The sequence below is a fragment of the Sciurus carolinensis genome, chromosome 3 (genome assembly GCF_902686445.1).
Source record: "Sciurus carolinensis chromosome 3, mSciCar1.2, whole genome shotgun sequence".
Classification (NCBI taxonomy): Eukaryota; Metazoa; Chordata; class Mammalia; order Rodentia; family Sciuridae; genus Sciurus; species Sciurus carolinensis.
The window spans coordinates 44,738,324-44,756,645 of record NC_062215.1 but is presented as its reverse complement, the minus strand read 5'-3'; the positions used below and the strand labels follow the sequence as shown (position 1 = coordinate 44,756,645).

Sequence of the window (18,322 nt, the reverse complement as noted above, 5' to 3'; positions counted from 1 at the left end):
ATGAGTTTGAAGTGAGTAGGTTAGTCCCATAACAGAACTGGACTCAGCCACGTTCCTTTGGGAGAACAACTTCTTCTTTTGATAAATTTAGATCATCATCATCATATATATATATATATATATATATATATATATATATATATATATGGAGGGGTGCTTCAAATAACCTATTTCTCAAATTTATTAAAACAGGTTCAATTTTTTCAACCCATCTTACATAATACAGGAATTTTTAGGAAAGCAAGATCGTCTAGGATACAAGAACATTGGAATGAATGTGTAACCTGGAACCTACTGCTCCTAAAAACACACCTTTCATACTGTTTGAATGGAAAGGATGAGTTTGGGGAGGACAAAAACATGGATAAAGGTCATACACTCTAAAATACTTTAAAATAGAGTAATTTTGCGTTGAACTCTGCAGTTCTAAGCATTGTGCTGTTCGGCACATGTGTAGACAAGGCGCGAAAAAGACCAGCCATTTGGGTCAGCGTTTGTGGAGATGCCAGCCTCCCTGGGTGAGCGATCAGACACAAGAGATGCTGCTCGGCATTCTAGCAGCAGGGAAGGAGCTCCCTGGATCTCTGATTCTACCAGCTCCGCCACACGTGCTCCCACCTGCCGAGAAACGAGCCTGACGGCGCGCAAGGCCTTCTGGGAATCGTAGTTCCGGGTGGAAGGGGCTGGTCGGCGTTGCCCCGCAGCTTCCTACGCATGCGCGACTCCGAGCTGGCCCGAGAAGTTCGTAGCCTTTGTCAGGCCCAGGATGGGAGGTGAGTTGGTTTTACCGATGCTGCCCCTCTGCGTTCTGCCTGGGAGGTGGCCCCAGGGGTCATTCTGTGCCTAGTCGGGGCCGGAGTGCTCGTTTGCGAAAGGAGTTTGGAGGACAGACCTTGAGCCTCATCCTCTCACGCTCTGGCCTGAATCCTACCTACTGAACCCGGGTGCGAGCGCGGCGCTGGCCGGTGCGAGACGGGCAGGCAGCGCGGGGCCCAGCGGGGCACGCGGGGCAGTCGCGGGTCCTCGGCGAGTGCCCGGAGCGCCGCGGGATTTGCCTACGCTGCCGTGCCGCGGCGGCAGCTCCAGCGCCATCTCTTCAGACGTTCCGTGTCCCCCGGGATCGCTCCCAACGCAGGGACAGGTATTTGAGGACCCACCCTCAGGGATGCTGTCCTCGGGTTTCCAGGCTCCCGCTCCGTAGGACCGAGGCAGGCTCCACCGTAAGAAAGAAACCCGACCTGACCTGACTTGAGACCTTTCCTCAGAGTCCCCTGAGGAAAGACAGAAAGGAACACTCCGAGGCTCCCGGGACTTCTAACTGCTCTGTCCATAGAGGCGTGACTTGGGTGAAGAACAAAATCTTCAGGACATGGAGGAGGTGGTGATCATGGAGACAGATTTGGCCGGAATGCCTGAGAAAAAAGGTAGAATTGCTCAAGTGTTGAACTTCTGTGGAGGAAGGGTGGAATCCTTCCTCTTGGAGGGAAAAGGGTTCCGTTGGATAGGTGACCTTTAGCAGAGATGACTGTCTCCATTGCCTTGGGGAATGAATGGACTTTTTGAGTGTAGAGGGTTTGGTGTGGGATCATCCCCTGTCCTTTCCATTGCAACCTGGTGCATAACGGACCCTTCCAAGCAACCCCCCCAAATAGGAGTGAAAATGTTAATCTGAGATGTGAGCACAGCCACAACCACTTTTCTCACTTTCTCTTCCTTTCAAATGATTTCCCATTCTAGTCCCCATCAGTGGATCTGAGAATTCAACTTTGTGATTGACAAAAATTTCTCCACACCTGTTGTCCCACTTTATCCATACAGTTACCTGTGATTTCAATTCTTTGCAGGTTTGATGCTTTGTTTGTTTTACTGGTGGTGGTGTTTAACATGCAAAACAACTAGAAGTTATCAACTGACTTTCAGTACTACTAGACCAGTATTTTATTCTGTGACCTCTAGCATCAGAATCCCCCCAAATTTCCTACCCCATGCTTGATAGGTGTTTAGATTACACTCCGTATTCAGTCAGTGATAATTATTGAAGTGAGGTCCAATAATCTACATTTTAAATAAGCTTTTTGGAGTAGTTTTTGAGAACCATTGAAACTACTTCTCTGATACTAATTTTGTGTAGATTGAATTGGGAAATTCACTGAGTTATCTAATTTCAAGATCAGAGAGGACCACTTTCCAGAATGTGATACGATTATAGCAAATGAATTTAAGCCTGGTGTAGCAACATTTTCCATAATTCTGGGAGGCAATAGGTTGTTTGGGGTCCTTTCAGTCTCAATGGTAGTAAGGGTACATTTCGTGTGATAGAGGGATTTTTAGATTTGTAAGTCTTGTAAGTCTCAGTGGCATCTCAGTCCCCATCATTACTGCTTTCTTTCCCTTAGCTATGTCTTCCCAGGATTTCCCCCTCTGCCAGGAGAAGAACACAGAAAATGAAGAAGTGGCAGCTATGCGCCTCACAGCCAGATCACAGGTGAGTGTGAGTCTACTGATGATTGAAATCCCATGTTATTTCTCAGAGTACAGGTGTACTTCCTTCTTTTTGATAGGAGTTTCTTTATTTACTAGAGCCCATCTAGAGTGCTGAGTTCTAATTCTGAGAAGCTAATAAATTCAGTAGGAAAAATTTTCTATTTTTTTGTAGTACCTCACTTCTCCATCTAGTTTTTGTTGTCCCTCTACAGGCAGGTAAGCAACATTTCCCTTCTTTGGCCTACCATGCTAATTTCTGTGCTTGGTAATGTGGGAAAGTATTTTAAAGATAATGTGGCAAATGCTCCTTAAAACTTACATTTCTCTCTAGAGTAAAAATAAGTGTGATACTCTATGTAGGAGTTTAAGAAAACACCTTAAATTATGAAGTGATTAGAAGGTAATTAATACTCCAATAGTTCAAATTAATGCTATAAAAGGAAAGCCTAGGAAGGGTAAACTTACCATTAGACTCCAGTCTAGACCTCCAAGGAGGCAAATGCTGGAGAATTATTTCTGCAATTTACATTTATATCATTGCCACCCCTGCCCTGTGCAAGAGCAGCTATGGCAAATATTACAAATTTTTTAATTTATGTGGTTTGTCTTTGAGCTTTCAATTTTTATTTAAGGAAATTTGATAGAAAAAAGAACTCTATGATGTGTACAACATACTATGATTCCTTAATCAGCCTTCCTCTTTACTACTGTAATCCAAGATATAAATACAAATACATATTGTTAGTGTTTATAAAAGTGACCTCTCAGGTTCCTTTATATACTTGCCTGTGTTCATTTGCTACTCAGTTCCCTTTACATGAGTCTGTGTTCATTGGTTTCTCAGTTGTCTTACATGAGTCTTGGAGACTTCTAGTCAAGAAGTTTAAAATTGCATGTGATGAAACTCATCTCAAACAGGCTTATGCAAAAAGAAGTATTTATTGCTGGGCACTGTGGTGATTACACCTGTAATCCTAGCAGCTGGGGAGTCTGAGGCAGGAGGATGGCAAGTTCAAAGCCAGCCTCAGCAATGGCGAGGTGCTAAGCAACTCAGTAAGACCCTTCTATAAATAAAATACAAAATAGGGCTGGGGATGTGGCTCAGTGCCCCTGAGTTCAATCCCTGGTACCCCTTTCCCCCCAAAAAAGGTATTTATTGACTGATATAACTGAAAACTCCAGGTCTGGCTAAATAGAGGCTCAAGCAATAAGATTAAAACCTATTCTGCCCATTTCACTGACCTTTTGATTTGCTGTCAAGCAGGCTTTTCTTCTACTGTTGGCCTCAGATGAGTTAAGGTTTCCATATTCCTGTTTTGAAGGCCAGGGAAAAATGGCAGCTTCTCTCCCACTCATTCCAGCACATGTACTAGGATGAATTCTAACAGATTAGGCCCTTTCCTGGACCATCATTGGCCTTGTCTAAGTGTAAATTCTCTGTGGAATATATTTATATCTGTATATATAAACACATTCTAACCATGACTGCAAAATGGAATCAAAACTAGAGAGGCTAAAAAATGGCCTGGCACAACTGCCAGAGGAAAATCAGTGTATAGGTACCAAAAGAAGGGTGAATGCTTTATATGTTTTAATACTTTGATATTAGATTCAAGACTGTTACAGCATCAGGGTGATTGAATCTTTTATGGAAATTAAAAACGAAACTGTTATTTTGTGTTTCATTAGATTTTGATTTTTTTTGATGCTAATAAACAATTTTGAATATTTTTATTAGATTTTAAAATATTATTTTTAGTTCTTCCTCATTTAACAAGGCAAACATCACAGAATATAGAAATACAAAGATATTATTACTTCCCTCCCCAAATTTAGTCCCTCACCTCTTCCTATACAGTCCAATGTATATTTTGCATATTTTTATTGAGCTTGCACTACTATATTTAGGCATGTGGTTTAACTGTATTTTGTTTTCCTGCCAGTCCCCAACCTTGGGATAATATTTTGTTTGGGGTCTTAAGTGGGACATGACTTTTAGAAACTGTTTTATGGAAATTTACATTCACATTTAGTATGTGTGTTTCAAATTTTTCTTGCCAGTGATGGTTATAATTCTGTTTCCTATGCTTTCTTTGTTTTTTGTATATTTTCCTACCTTTTGTACAATTGTTTGCATTTTTTGTTGTTCTGATTTTCCTTCCTTATAACAACCATAGGCCACTGAGTGTTGATTTAACCATGTATGTGCAGAGTCTGGGATCAAGGTCTTTTTCTTCATAACATCTTTTCCATTTAGTGACTGCTTAGTGATTTTTACATTTTCTTTTCAAAGTCTGATTGATTGATTGATTGATTGTTCTCGTTCCAGGGCACTTAACCACTGAGCCACATCCCCCGCCCTTTTTATTTAGATCTAGGGTCTCAATAAGTTGCTCAGTGCCTTGTTAAGTTGTTGAGGCTGACTTTGAACTTGTGTTCCTCTTGCCTTAGCCTCCCAAGTTGCTGAGATTGTAGACTTGCACCACAGCACATGGCTTTTATTTCTTAAATCTCAGATTATTTCCATTTTGTAAACTTTATTTTGGAAAAACTATAGACATAAGAAATGTTACAAAGATTACAGAGAGATCTTGTCCAGGTTCTCTAGAAATTAACATTTTTACTTTGTATTATTCTTTTTCTAAAATTAGGACATTAACAATGGTTTAATACTGTACCCTGCAGACCTTCAGATTTCCCATCTGTCTTATTTTTCTGTTCTGTTTTATCCTACAGTGCTTTCCATTATCCTTAATTTGTTGTTGTTATTATTTAACTTGATTTGTATGCTCTCATTTATTTACATTTTTTTTAAATGAAATGAAAGTGTTTAAAGCTCTGAAATTTCCTCTGAGTACAGTTTTAGTCATTTGGCATTGGGTTCTACATTATTTCATTATTATTTGTATAATCTGATGGTTTTTTATTATCATCCATCATTTCTCTCTTCTATTTCTGTTTGGGAATTTATTGAAATTAATTTCGATAGTGTTTGCAAATGCTTCATGATTGTTTAAAGAGAAGGCATTTTCTGTACTATTACACCAACTGTAGAATATTATTTTCCAAGGTTTGTTTATATATGTTTGTTTCAGTAGCCTTAGACTTTTATTCCCATTCCCTATGACTTTACTTAAAGGGCATGTTCAATACTGATACATTTCTATCTCATAATTTTTGTATCTTTTGTCTTATAGAAACAAAATCTGAATGGTATTTTACACATAAACCTGTGTGAGTTAAATCTCAATCAGTTTGTTGCAGTCATTTTTCCAATTTAATACCTTTTACCTTGAAGTACTAATGTTTAATGGGTTTTGGTGCTCACTGCCAGTGTTTTGACAACATGGCTTCTGTTTGCAAATTCTATATTGCAGTTCATCTTCTGAAGGTTGATTCTTCAAATCTTTATTAGGGAATCACAGGGGAATTGTATAGACCTGTTTTCTTTTTTTCCTCTACCTATATTTTGTTTACTTTGCCAAACAATATTGTTAACTCATTGTCAATATTTCATTCTCCAGGAAAATTGTAATCTCTCAAAGGAGAAACCATGATCTTATTTCATTTGGTTCTCATGTTGAGACCAGCACAGTGTGCCTGGCACCCAGTTGATATTCATTGACTATACATAGAATATTCAGATTCCAAATTGTTAGAATACTTTTGTCACTTCCCTTTTTGAATGTTATCTCAGGCCTTTGCTTCATTCCAGCTGAAACTGGGGGATAAAAAGCAGGCTATCAAGTGAAAGATGGTAAACACAGGTATGTTTTGTGTCTTAGGAAAGAGTGACATTCAAGGATGTGGCCATGGACTTTACTCCAGAGGAGTGGAGGAACCTGGATCCTACACAAAGGAATGTGATGCTGGAGAACTATAGGAACTTGGTCTCACTTTGTAAGAATCTTCATGACTCTGAAATCTGCTTATGTGGATATCATTATTTCATTAAAAATGAAATAACTTCATTTTTGCACTCATTTTTGCTTTCAGAAGTCATAGAGTATTAATTCTTTGGAAATTAGAGAAAAATCTGTTTCTAGAGTTTTTTGTTGTTTTTTTTTGTTTGTGTTTGTTTGTTTTGCTGGAAATTGAAGCTGGGACCTGCTAAGAATACACTCTACAACTGAACCGTAACTCCAACTAAGAAAACTCTTATTTCTGTTGTAGGATCTTGGTGAAATGTCTATGACTATTGTGTACCAGGATTCAAGTGACAGCCTAATTTAAACTAGCTTTAAAACAGGAGAAATCTTGACTCAGGAAATCAAATATGTCATCAGGAATTTTATTTATTTATTCTTTTATTTATTTATTTTTTTGGCAGTGCTGGGGATTGAACCCAGGGCCTTGTGCATGACAGGCACTCTACGAACTGAGCTATATCCCCAGCCCTTATTTGTTTATTCTTAATCTTTATATTAGCTTTATTTTTAGGATCTCTCTGTGTGGCAGAGATGGCCACTGGCAACTCTAGGATTACATTATTATTCAGTTAGAGAACTGAGCAAAAAAGAAAATGCATGTTTTTGTGAGGGGTGGAAAGGTAGTAGCCCTTCCCAAACCTCATGTAACAAATCCTCAATGAAAGTAACTTCTAATAAACAGAAAAGGAGGAAAGGAAAAATATTAGCAGACAAAAACTCCAGTGACCCCTCAAAAAACCAAAGGCTGAATGTTTTCCCTGATAAGTGGATGATGATATATAATGGGGGTTGGGGGGTGAGAGAAGAATGGAGGAACTTTAGAGAGCATAGAGGGAAATGAGAGGGAGGAGGAGGCGGGGGTATGAAAGATGGTAGAATGAGACAGACATTACCCTATGTACATGTATGATTACGCAAATGGATGAATCTACATTGTGCACAACCATAGAAGCAAAAAGTTGTACCCCATTTGTGCACAATGAATCTAAATGCAGTCTATAAAAAAATTTAAAAATAAAAATAAAAAAACAAAAACAAACTCTAGTGACCACAGTCACAATTTTGTGGTGCCACTGAAGTCCAAGTTTTTCCCCAATTTTCCCATTAGTAAGAACTAATCTGCAAGATTGCTCTAGATTTCTTTTATTTATTTAAGTAAAATTTCTTTGTACAATAAAGAAATTAAGAGACAAACCCAGTTTAACTTTCCACCAGGCCTAAACTCATACTGCATGTATTTTTAACTCCATTTAGAGGCCCATCTCCCTTATTCTGGATCTTATAACATTTTGTCCTTGTAGATTATGGGGCTGGGACTATACTGCAGCATAAATTTTTAGGCCCATCACAAAAAGCTAAGTTCCATTTCCTCATTTATTTCTCCTTTTTTTTTTTTTTTTTTTAACTAATAGGGCTTCCAGTTTCCAAACCTGAGAATTATAATTTGAACAGTGGAAAAGAACCATTAAAACTTGAGAGAAGAATTCCCAAATGCAGCTATTCAGGTGAGTCATATAATTGGGAATCTTCAGAAATATTCAGCAGAACAGTAAATAAGTGGCATTTTTTTAATGCTTAAGAAAGAATATTAGAAGTACCTATGTGTTTTTATTTTCAGTATTTTATTTTAAATTCTAAAGCATTTTAAGTACACACAGAAGTCCAGAAAATAAAATAACATGTATTCATCACCAATATTAAACATACATGCTAATATTTTACTTCATTTGCTTCTTTCTTTTTTCTTTTCTTTCTTTTATTGTTGGCTTTTTTTGGTCAAATATATAAAATACATAAAAGCATCAATACTATAAATGCTATGAATTTTCACAGACCAGATGCATTCATGTAACTACTGCCCATATCAAGAAAACAACTTTACCAGTACCTCTTGAAATACGCCTATGCCCTCTTTTGGTCACCTCCCTCCTCCCAGGGATAAACTCGTCCTAACTTGTAATATCATTGGTTAGTTTTGATGTTCTTGAACTTTATATCAATGGAATCACTTTGTATATATTCTTTTTTTTTTTTTTTTTTTTTTTTTTTTTTTTGGGGTGCTGGGGATTCAAACCCAGGGCCTTGTGCTTATAAGGCAAGCATTCTACCGACTGAGCTATCTCCCCAGCCCCCTGTATATATTCTTGTGTCTAACTTCCTTCACTGAACCATTAACTGTGAGATATGTCCATGTTGTGACCTGTTATTGTAGTTCATTCATTCTCATTATCATATGGTCTTTCATTATGTCAGTATCCAATTTATTTATTTATTTATTCTCTTAAAGATTGGCATTTTGATAGCTTCCAGTTTTGGGTTATATGAATATTGCTGTTATGTACATTCTTTCATGTGTCTTTTTGTGAACAGATACATGCCTTTGTTGGATATATACATGTAGGTAAAATTGTTGAGTCATAGATTAGGTGCATGTTTATTTTTGGTAGATATCACCAAAGTTTACAAAGTTAACATACCCATTATATTCCTACAAGTAGAAGATGTGAGTTCTAATTGCTCCATATACTTACCAACACTTAATACTATCTGTCTTCATTTTAGCCATTCGTGTGTATGTGATTTTTTTATTTTTTAAGAAGTAAAACATATTAGAGATTAATTAGTTAAAGTCCTTTCATTATTTCTGTAGAATTACTGTATCTCAAAGTTGATGTGAATTATTCCAGTGTTTACCAGTGTGTATGTATACATTGTATTTTGTTGTTTAACCTATGTTAACTGATGAATCATGTTTTTTTTTATTTTAACTAATATGGAGTATGTCCTTAGTTTGAATAATGTGAACAGTTTAATTTTACTGTTTTGCCACTAGTAACAGAATTACAGGTTTCTGTTTATTGATACATGTTCATCTTCAGAGTTGGGGTTAAGGTAAACAACTGGAAGAATAATTACATGTTAGTTTTATTAGGAATTGTCTGGGTTCCATACCCACCGTAGCCTATAGTTGATGTTATCAGACTTAATTTTTTACAGTCTGGTGGGTCCAAAATGCTATTTTATGTTTTTAAATTTTCATTTCTCTGAGTGCTAAATAAGAGTTTGAGCATTTTTTGTTTATTGGCTCTTCATGTTTCCTTTTTTGTGAATTGCCTATTAATATCCTTTGTTCATTTTTAAAAAATTGAACTGTTCAACATCTTTCTCTGAGTTATTTATTTTAGATTCTAATGTATGACAGTGAAAAAAAAAAAGGTTCTTCCAGTCTTGGCTATTTTATTTTATTAAGCATATTGAATTTTTTAAATTTTAAGGTCAGATTTACTGATTTTTTTATAGTTTAATTTTTGGAAGTTGTCTTCCTTATTCCACTGTTAGAAAGATTATCTTATTCTAAAATGTTCAAATTTTGTTTTAAAGATATTTTTGTATATGATATGAAATAGGGAACCAATTTTTTTTCTTTTTCTAAGCTTACAGTTCATAATCCAAGATCATTTATTAAATTATCTTTCATCACAGATTTGAATTGATGTTTTTGTAGTAAACCCAATTCCCCTATATACTTGCATTTGTACCTGGATTTATTTCTGAGCTCTTTGGTTTACTTGTCTGTCTATGCTCTAACACCATACCGTTAAAAAATAATAATAATAAAAAGATTTTTTAAAAAACATTTAGGAAGAATTTTTCTAAAGAAAAAAGTACATATATACATATATGTTATAGATCATAAAGAAAATTCTTCCAGAATGCACACATGAACATATTATATCTCATAAAATCCTTCCTGAATATTCTTTTTAAAAAATATATTTTAAAAATATATTCTTTTGAATACTGAAGGAGTTTAAAAAATCTTTCCCTGTGATTATGGATATCTGTCTGTTTCTCCTTATAAGTCTTTCCATCTTTGTGACTTGTCTACTTACCACTCTTCTTTTCTGGGGAGAAATACTGCTCTTTTCTTAGTGATCTCTGAGAATGTATATATTCACCCTTTGTTATGTTGCAGATATTTTTCCAGATTTTTCCTTTCTGTTTTGCAGTGCCTTTTAATGAACAAATTTAATAGTTTATATTTTTTATTTTCTGCCTTTTGAGTATTCCTTTAAAAGTCCTTTCTCACCCCAAGATTACATACATATTTGCCTGTGTTTCCTACTGTATTTGTTTTTTAAATCCTTAATTTACTTGGAATCATCTCTTGCTTTTCTGTGTGTCTTAACAATTTAATGTTTGAATTGCTCAAGATTTGATTTTAATCTCCCTTTTATTTTGTATCCCTAGAGTCATAAATTTGAGTGTTTAACATGGGCCAGGAGGTAATATAGCTGAGCGAAGCAAGCAAGGTCAGAATGGTAAATTAGAGGAACACATGCCTCAACTGAAAGTAGTAGCCATTACTCCATTAGTTCTAATTCAAGGACTGGTGAGCTTTTTATGTAAAAGGCTAGGTCGTAAACGGTTAGATCTTATGGGACAGATGGTATCTCTGTATCTACTCAGTCTGCCATAATGATACCAAAAACAGTCTTATGTAAATGAGTGGATATGACTGTTCCAATAAAAATTTATTTAGAAAAATAGGCAGCAAACTATAGCTGCCAACCCTTGTTTGAACTGGTCGTTGTTCTTCAGTATGCTTCCATTTTTTTTTCCAAGAGAAACCTAAAATTTGGTTCTCTGTGATATACCCTTATTTTTCAATGTTAGCAAATAATTTTTAAAAAATGTATAAATGGTGAAAGACAAACAATATGCCTGAGGTCAGATTTGGCTGACTTATCATCTGTTTGCAGCTTCTACTTTCACCTTAGGTAGTCTCATCACACTCATCACCAATTATCATCTATTCAGATAAGTCCCACATTTGTATTTCTGTCCTAGATCTCTTTTCAGAACTCCTGTTCGGAACATCTGTGTGACTAGCTCATGTCTCTGTTTAATTATGTCAAAGATTCCTCAGTGCAAAGTGTTCAAAACTATGTATCTGAAATATGCCCCAATTCCCCTTTCCCAACAAAATCCTTTTTCAATAGTTGTCTTAATGATAACTTACTGTCTTACCAAATCATATATGCCAGAAATCTATGAAGTCTTTACATTTCCCTCTCCCTCCCTTATCCAATTCACCATTGTATTTACCAAATTATTCTAAATATTTCTTCCTTGTTAATATCCTTCCATATTCTTTTTGTTTGCCTAAATTACTGTGATAATCTCCCTGATTCCATCTTTACCCCCCCATATACTCCATTCTATATATCACAGTAAGAGTGTTTTCAAAATCAAAATTGGATCATGCCATCCCTTTGCTTAAAATATTTCAATGGCTTCTCATTTGATACTTATTGCAAAGGTTATGTTAAATTTTCTCTCCTGTGTGCATAAGGGCTGTGTGTTTTTCCCCAGCCATAGAACCTAGCATGTGGTAGATATTCAGTAGTTACTCGTTGAATAAAATGGATAGATGATTAGATAGATAAATGAGTAGAATGTATTTGGATATATGGAATAAAAGATAGATCTAACTTAATTTTCTTAGTGTCATGGTACCTTTTCTTGAAAAAGGAAATCTTGTTCACTGAAATATCACCTTCCTGTTATCTTTAATTGTTACATATAAGAATATAGTTTATTTCTAAACTTGCTCTTCTGTTTCACTGATCTGTTTATTCTTTTGAATCACCGTTTAAATTATTCTATCATTTTATTTATATTAGGTATATTTAGAAAGACTTAGCACCTATATCTGCCCTCTCTCCTCTGTTCTGATATTTTCCCTAAAGATAACCATTTTTATTAGTTTTTCATTTATCTTTCCTTGGTTTTGTTTTGTTTTCCAGATTTTTATTGGTGCATTATAATTTATATAATAATGAGATTTATTACACATTCATATATGCATACAATGTAACATTATAATTTGTCCAGTGTTACTCCCCAGCTACGTAATTTTTATAAGCTGATCAACACTAAATTTTCCTTACCGTAGGTTATGGTGATGTCTTCTATCAGGCACTTCTTTTTCTTCTTTGTCATTTTTTTTTTCTGTTTTGAACATACAACTTAAGATTCTTAAATACTTCTGATGAGTTCATATCCTCACTCACTTCTTTACAGAAATTCTGGCTTGGTTAGTATATACCTTAAACTGTGAGAAAAGTTTCTCTAGGATCAGATATTCCTTGAAATTCTGAGTCTGTCTCTCATTTAGTCATTAGATTTACATTCCATCCAATCTTTCCTTGGTTTTTGAAAATAAAATCAAATAATATACTTGGATCTCCCTCCCCTTTGTCCTACACAAAAAGTAATAGCAAACTATACATGTTCTTTTACAACTTGCTTTTTAAAAAAATACTTACTATATGCTGGAGATCATATAGCAATATAATAAAGATTTTTCTCACTTTTTTTAAAAGTTGCATAGTACTCCATTGTATATCCTATAGTTTATTCAATAATTTCTCTGTATTAGGTATTGGAATTGCTAACACGTCTTTTACAGTGTTAATTAGCCTTGTTCAACCATCTCATATATTTGCCATTGTATCTTTGGATTTTTGGTTAGAAACACAAAAGCATGATTGAGAATATTAAAATGCCAGTAGAACTGAACATGAGTAGATTACAAGACTAAAAACTTCAAAATTGTAACTGTTTACTAGGATAATTACCTAGATATTTATTATATCGATAGGTACTCTATTAAAAAAAATGGAAACTTTTTACTGATCCGGTACTGATCCAAGTGTAATCATTACCTGCTCATCTACTGATGTATTGCTTCATCTGCATCATTCCTCCTACATTCTGGTCATCTTTCATACCTTCTAACTATCCTGGATAGGGTGTATTTGTTTTCTCTGCATACACTGAGCATTTATTTCCCTCTTTGCTTCTCTTTTGCAAATCATCTAATAAAAATCAAATTCACTCTATCCTTGAAGGCATGCTTTTCACCTTCATTAACTCTTACCTATTACAGAACTGCCTTTTTGTTGAGCACAGAAAATGAAGAAAATTTACATTTCCAATGTCTTTCAGACATGGAGACTTTACCTGAGAACAAAGATTCAACTTCAATGCAAGATTTTTCCAAAGATGATTCACACCAGATTGCAATAATAGACAGACTGGCAAGAAGTAGTGTCTATGACTCCAACTTGGATACAGCTCTTGAATGTGAAAATTGGTTAGAAAGTCAGCAAGGAAAACAGGAGAAACACTTGCGAGAAATGTTTACCCATATGAATTCACTTCCTGAAGAAGGAGATCATGAACGTGATATATATTGGAAAACCTTTGGTCAGAAGTCTGTCCTTGTCACTCAAGACAGAGTTCCCAAAGGATCTTATGCCTTTCACTCACTTGGGAAAAGATTGAAACAGAAATCAAATTTAATGAAAAAGCAGAGAACCTGTAAAGAGAAAAAACCTCATAAATGTAATGACTGTGGTGAACTCTTCACTTACCATTCAGTGCTTATTCGACACCAGAGAGTCCATACTGGAGAGAAACCCTATACTTGTAATGAATGTGGGAAATCTTTTAGCCACAGAGCTAATTTAACTAAACACCAGAGAACTCATACTAGAATTCTCTTTGAGTGTAGTGAATGTAAGAAAACCTTCACAGAAAGCTCATCCCTTGCAATACACCAGAGAATTCACATCGGAGAGAGACCTTATGAATGCAGTGAATGTGGGAAAGGTTTTAACCGAAGCACACATCTTGTGCAGCATCAGTTGATTCATACTGGAGTGAAACCTTATGAATGTAATGAATGTGATAAAGCTTTTATTCATTCATCAGCACTCATTAAACATCAAAGAACTCATACTGGAGAGAAACCCTATAGATGCCTAGAATGTGGGAAAGCCTTTAGCCATTGTTCATCACTTACTAAGCATCAGAGAGTTCATACTGGAGAGAAGCCATATGAGTGTAGTGAATGTGGGAAAACTTTTAGTCAGAGCACACACCTTGTTCAGCATCAGAGAATTCATACTGGAGAAAAACCCTACGAGTGTCATGAATGTGGGAAAACCTTTAGCCGGAGCTCAAATTTTGCAAAACATCAAAGAATTCATATTGGAAAGAAACCCTACAAATGTAGTGAATGTGGAAAAGCCTTCATTCATTCATCAGCTCTTATTCAACACCAAAGAACTCATACTGGAGAGAAACCCTTTAGATGTAATGAATGTGGGAAAAGCTTTAAGTGCAGTTCATCACGCTTCAGACATCAAAGAATTCACACAGAAGAGCAACCCTGAAATTTGCTGAATGGGAAGAAATGTAAGTACATTTTATTGCTGTGTTAAACACCTAAGTGTTTAGGTGGACCCATAATGTGTGTTTGAGGGCCAATTCTGTGGGCATCTAATTTCACTTGCCTAATATATAATTCCACCCATAGATGCAAAGTTTCATGTCCATTAATCAAGTAATTATGAAAACTTCTAAACAGAGATCTCAAAATTTTAATTCCCAACCTCCCAAACACCCACTTGTGGAAATTCAAGAAATCCTGGGAAAGGGAAGCAGAATAAACATTGTGAAATCCAGTCCCCGCTTTTCATAGTCATATACCAGAGGCAGGTTGTAGTCTCTTGCTTTGAAATTCTTATTTTGTAACTTAGGCTGAAATTTCATACCCTCATCAGAAAGACAGATTACACTGAATCCATAGTAGACTCCTACATGTATATTCTTTCTCCAGAGGATCATTTCTTTTATATTAGCCATAGAAACTATGAAGGCCAAGAGTAGAAAGTTACTTAGGATTCACTTCCTTCCCCTTGAAGGTTACTAATTTTAACATAACTAAAATGTATTTACTGCAAGTCCTAAATAATTATATTTAGATGGATTATGTTGGTCATAGATTTAAATACTTGTTTTTCTTCTTTTGTAAGATCTTCATTTTCCAATTCCTTGAGAATTACCCTGAAGTAGAGAGTGGGTCAGAATCTTAACTGTAGTTGTTGATCAAGTCCATCTTGTCATTGATTGAATCCTTGGTTTTATAGTCAATGTAGGGGAGACTTCATTTCTGTACATTATAAGCTTTCTACAAACTGTGCTTTGTCACTTTTAGAAAAAACTGTAGGATATTGAGGTTCTGTAAAGTTGATAGATTCAATGTGTTATTTTATTTAGGATTCCAGTCAAGGAGAGAACTGAAGCAACTGTGAGGCACCAGGGCATACTTTCCTGTTGGGTGTGGAAAAAGCTTATGAGACAGCCCTCAAGTGACTCACTTAAGGGTTAGTAGCTTCCCTTCATGAAGAAGTTGCCATTTTTCGTGTTGTTGTTCTTGTTCTCCATATGTCACTTGGTCTTTGTCCCAGACCCCTTAAGAAAGTGGACAAGGCACAAAATCACAGAGGCATATTAGCATAAGTTGCATGGGTGACCAAAAACCAGTGGCAAAATTGAAAACAAAATCAGTAGTACAAATAAATATCTAGTAAAATGCTATACATATGTCAATTTTTGTTATATGAAAACTAGAGGAAAAAATCATAATCACAGATTCCATCTTTTCTTCTGAATCTTTACCTTTCATTCCATACATTTGCCCCCTCCACATTATTCCTCTCATTAATCCTTAAGTTTTATGATTGAAGAAAATTAGGGGGTAGGTATAAAGAATTAATGATAATGGGGATCACTCTCATGAAGGCTGGAGTATATAAATCCAGCAGTGATGTGAATCACAGGAAATAAAGATGAAAGGCCTCTTCAGGAAGAGATTATGGAAACACATGGAAGAGGGTCAAAGTGGTTAGAAAGGATTAGGGTTCAGAGATCAGGGTGAGAATAGCTGACTCAATAAAACATAGGAAATGGAGTTCAAATCTTTCATCCTCTTAATCAGTATTAGTGGTTTAGAGCAGGCAGTGGCAAACTATGGCATGGACTCTTGGACCATGTCTGGCCCACTGCTTTTTCTGTGAATTTTGTTGGAACTCAGCCACACTCATCAGTTACATGCTGTCTTTGCTTTTCTGTGCAACACAGAATTGAATAGCTGCAACAGAGGTTGTGTCTCCAGGCTGCTATAATCTAATTCCATATACTGGATAACTTATAAACAGAAATTTCTCAACAGTTCTGGAGACTGAGAATTCCAAGACCAAGGCACCAGAAGATTTGGGTTCAGTGATGAGCTACTTCTTGGTTCACAGAGGGCTCCTTCTCTGTGTCCTCACCTGATAGGAGGGGAGAACTTTGATCTCTTCAGTCCCTTAAGAGTGCACTGGTCCCCTTCAAGAAGACTCCACTGGGGTGACCTAATCACTTCCTAAAAGCCCTACTTTGTAATACCATGACATGGGTGATTAGGTTTCAATGTAAGAATTTTGGAGGGGCATATTGAATCCTTAGCAGATTGTATGTCCCCCAAAACCTAAAACATTTACTGTTAGGCTCATTATAGAAAATGTTAACTGGTCCCTGTCCTGGAGAATCCATGTCAAGAAGTGGAATAGAAGGATTAAATCCAGTCAGAGAAACAAGTGGAATGGAAAGTTATAATGATGGTGAACATAGTCTTCCTCAGGGACTAGCCATTGTGGTTACCCTCTTAAGCTAGACTGGTAAGCAGAACAAGGCAGATAAATACCCTGAGGGACTGCTTGGGACTCCATAGTCCTATTACTATTTTTAAGGTTATAGAATATTGAGAGAGAAAAAAATGGGGTGGGGGACAGAAGATGGGAAATGATGCATGAAAACATTCTTAATCACTAGGTTGCAACTATATATGATGGAGAGAGTTGTAGTTATTAAGGCTTTTTCAATGTGCCAAAAGCTTGAGTGAAAAGAAATTCATTTTGGAGGCCAAATTTTGACTAATGGAAGAAGACCAACATGGGCTTTTCAAAGCTGGGTGTGATTTCTGCCACTCCCAGTAAGTAATTATGTAACCTTGAAAAAACTACTTAATCTGGGTTTCAGTTTCTTTATCTGTAAAGTGGGAGTAAGTCATCCCTTCCTCACAAAATTGTCACAAAGGTTAAATGAAAGTGCATATATAGGACCTAGCACATAATAACCTATAGACAGCCCCCTACTCCTGCCCTCTCCCACCTCCTTGCTCATGTGTTGAGTACTCTGAGGTCGCATGCTCTCTTTCTCTCTAAATATATAATGTTTATATAATTTTAAATCATATTTTCATCAAGTGACTAAGCATCAATCAGGAGAAGTTATATTAGAATGAGTGTATCTCCCCACCTTTTGTTTACCAGTAAGGAACTGTAACTGTCCTGCTCTCCAGCTTATCTTAAAGATGGATATTCCTTCTGAATATCACTTAAGCAGGAGCTATCTGATAGTTTCAGAGACTCAAGTTTACAACCTAATTGCCGTTTAAATAGTGTTAAGGAATTTGCTCTTTTACTGGGAACTCTGACCCTTTCCATTTTGTATTTGTCCTTTCTATGCCTAATGTTTAACCTAACAACATGTTTGTACTCCACATAAATCTTGGAAGTTTTAATGATCTGCATTTTAAATGTTTTGGTTACCTATAAACTATATTATCTGCTCTTATTGGCCTATTGTCAATAAAGATGTTTTTTGTACATGTATTGTCAGAGACTTTTGTAAATTGCTTTTAAATTCTAATTTAAGTGTATTTTAAGATGCAAAGAAAGACCAGATGTATCACTCAGGAAACCAATCACACTTCTCTTCATTTGGGTTTTATAACTTATGGAGACATGATGGGGAATGAATGCCCTTGACAGCCCAAATATCTCTGAGATGATTATGGGGTAAAGGAAGAGAGTTTCTACCAGATAGTTCTGATTCCTTAGGCCAGGTATAGCACCATTCACTTAGCAGGGGTAAAGGGGGCAAAGGGCAGGAAAGAGGTTTCATATCAAACACACAGTTGTGCCTGGGGTTTGGCTCATTGGTAGAGCACT

The 18,322-nt window shown here is 36.1% G+C and overlaps 1 protein-coding gene across 1 annotated transcript; it reads left to right on the top strand.

Annotated features, from left to right (window-relative positions):
- Positions 1 to 724: 724 nt before the first annotated feature.
- Positions 725 to 17,945, top strand: Znf286a (zinc finger protein 286A). Its single transcript, XM_047542642.1, has 7 exons — positions 725 to 773; positions 1,187 to 1,424; positions 2,397 to 2,485; positions 6,270 to 6,384; positions 7,826 to 7,918; positions 13,428 to 14,681; positions 15,546 to 17,945. The coding sequence occupies exons 2-6, from the start codon at positions 1,370 to 1,372 to the stop codon at positions 14,657 to 14,659; spliced, it is 1,584 nt and encodes a 527-aa protein (XP_047398598.1). The 5' UTR covers positions 725 to 773; positions 1,187 to 1,369; the 3' UTR covers positions 14,660 to 14,681; positions 15,546 to 17,945.
- Positions 17,946 to 18,322: the final 377 nt, after the last annotated feature.

Coding starts and splice junctions, on each gene's coding strand:
- Znf286a (XM_047542642.1), top strand. CDS start 1,370: ATGGAGGAGGTGGTGATCATGGAGACAGATTTGGCCGGAATGCCTGAG. Junction 2,486..6,269: donor GCCTCACAGCCAGATCACAG/GTGAGTGTGAGT, acceptor TTTGTGTCTTAG/GAAAGAGTGACATTCAAGGA. Junction 7,919..13,427: donor TCCCAAATGCAGCTATTCAG/GTGAGTCATATA, acceptor AATGTCTTTCAG/ACATGGAGACTTTACCTGAG.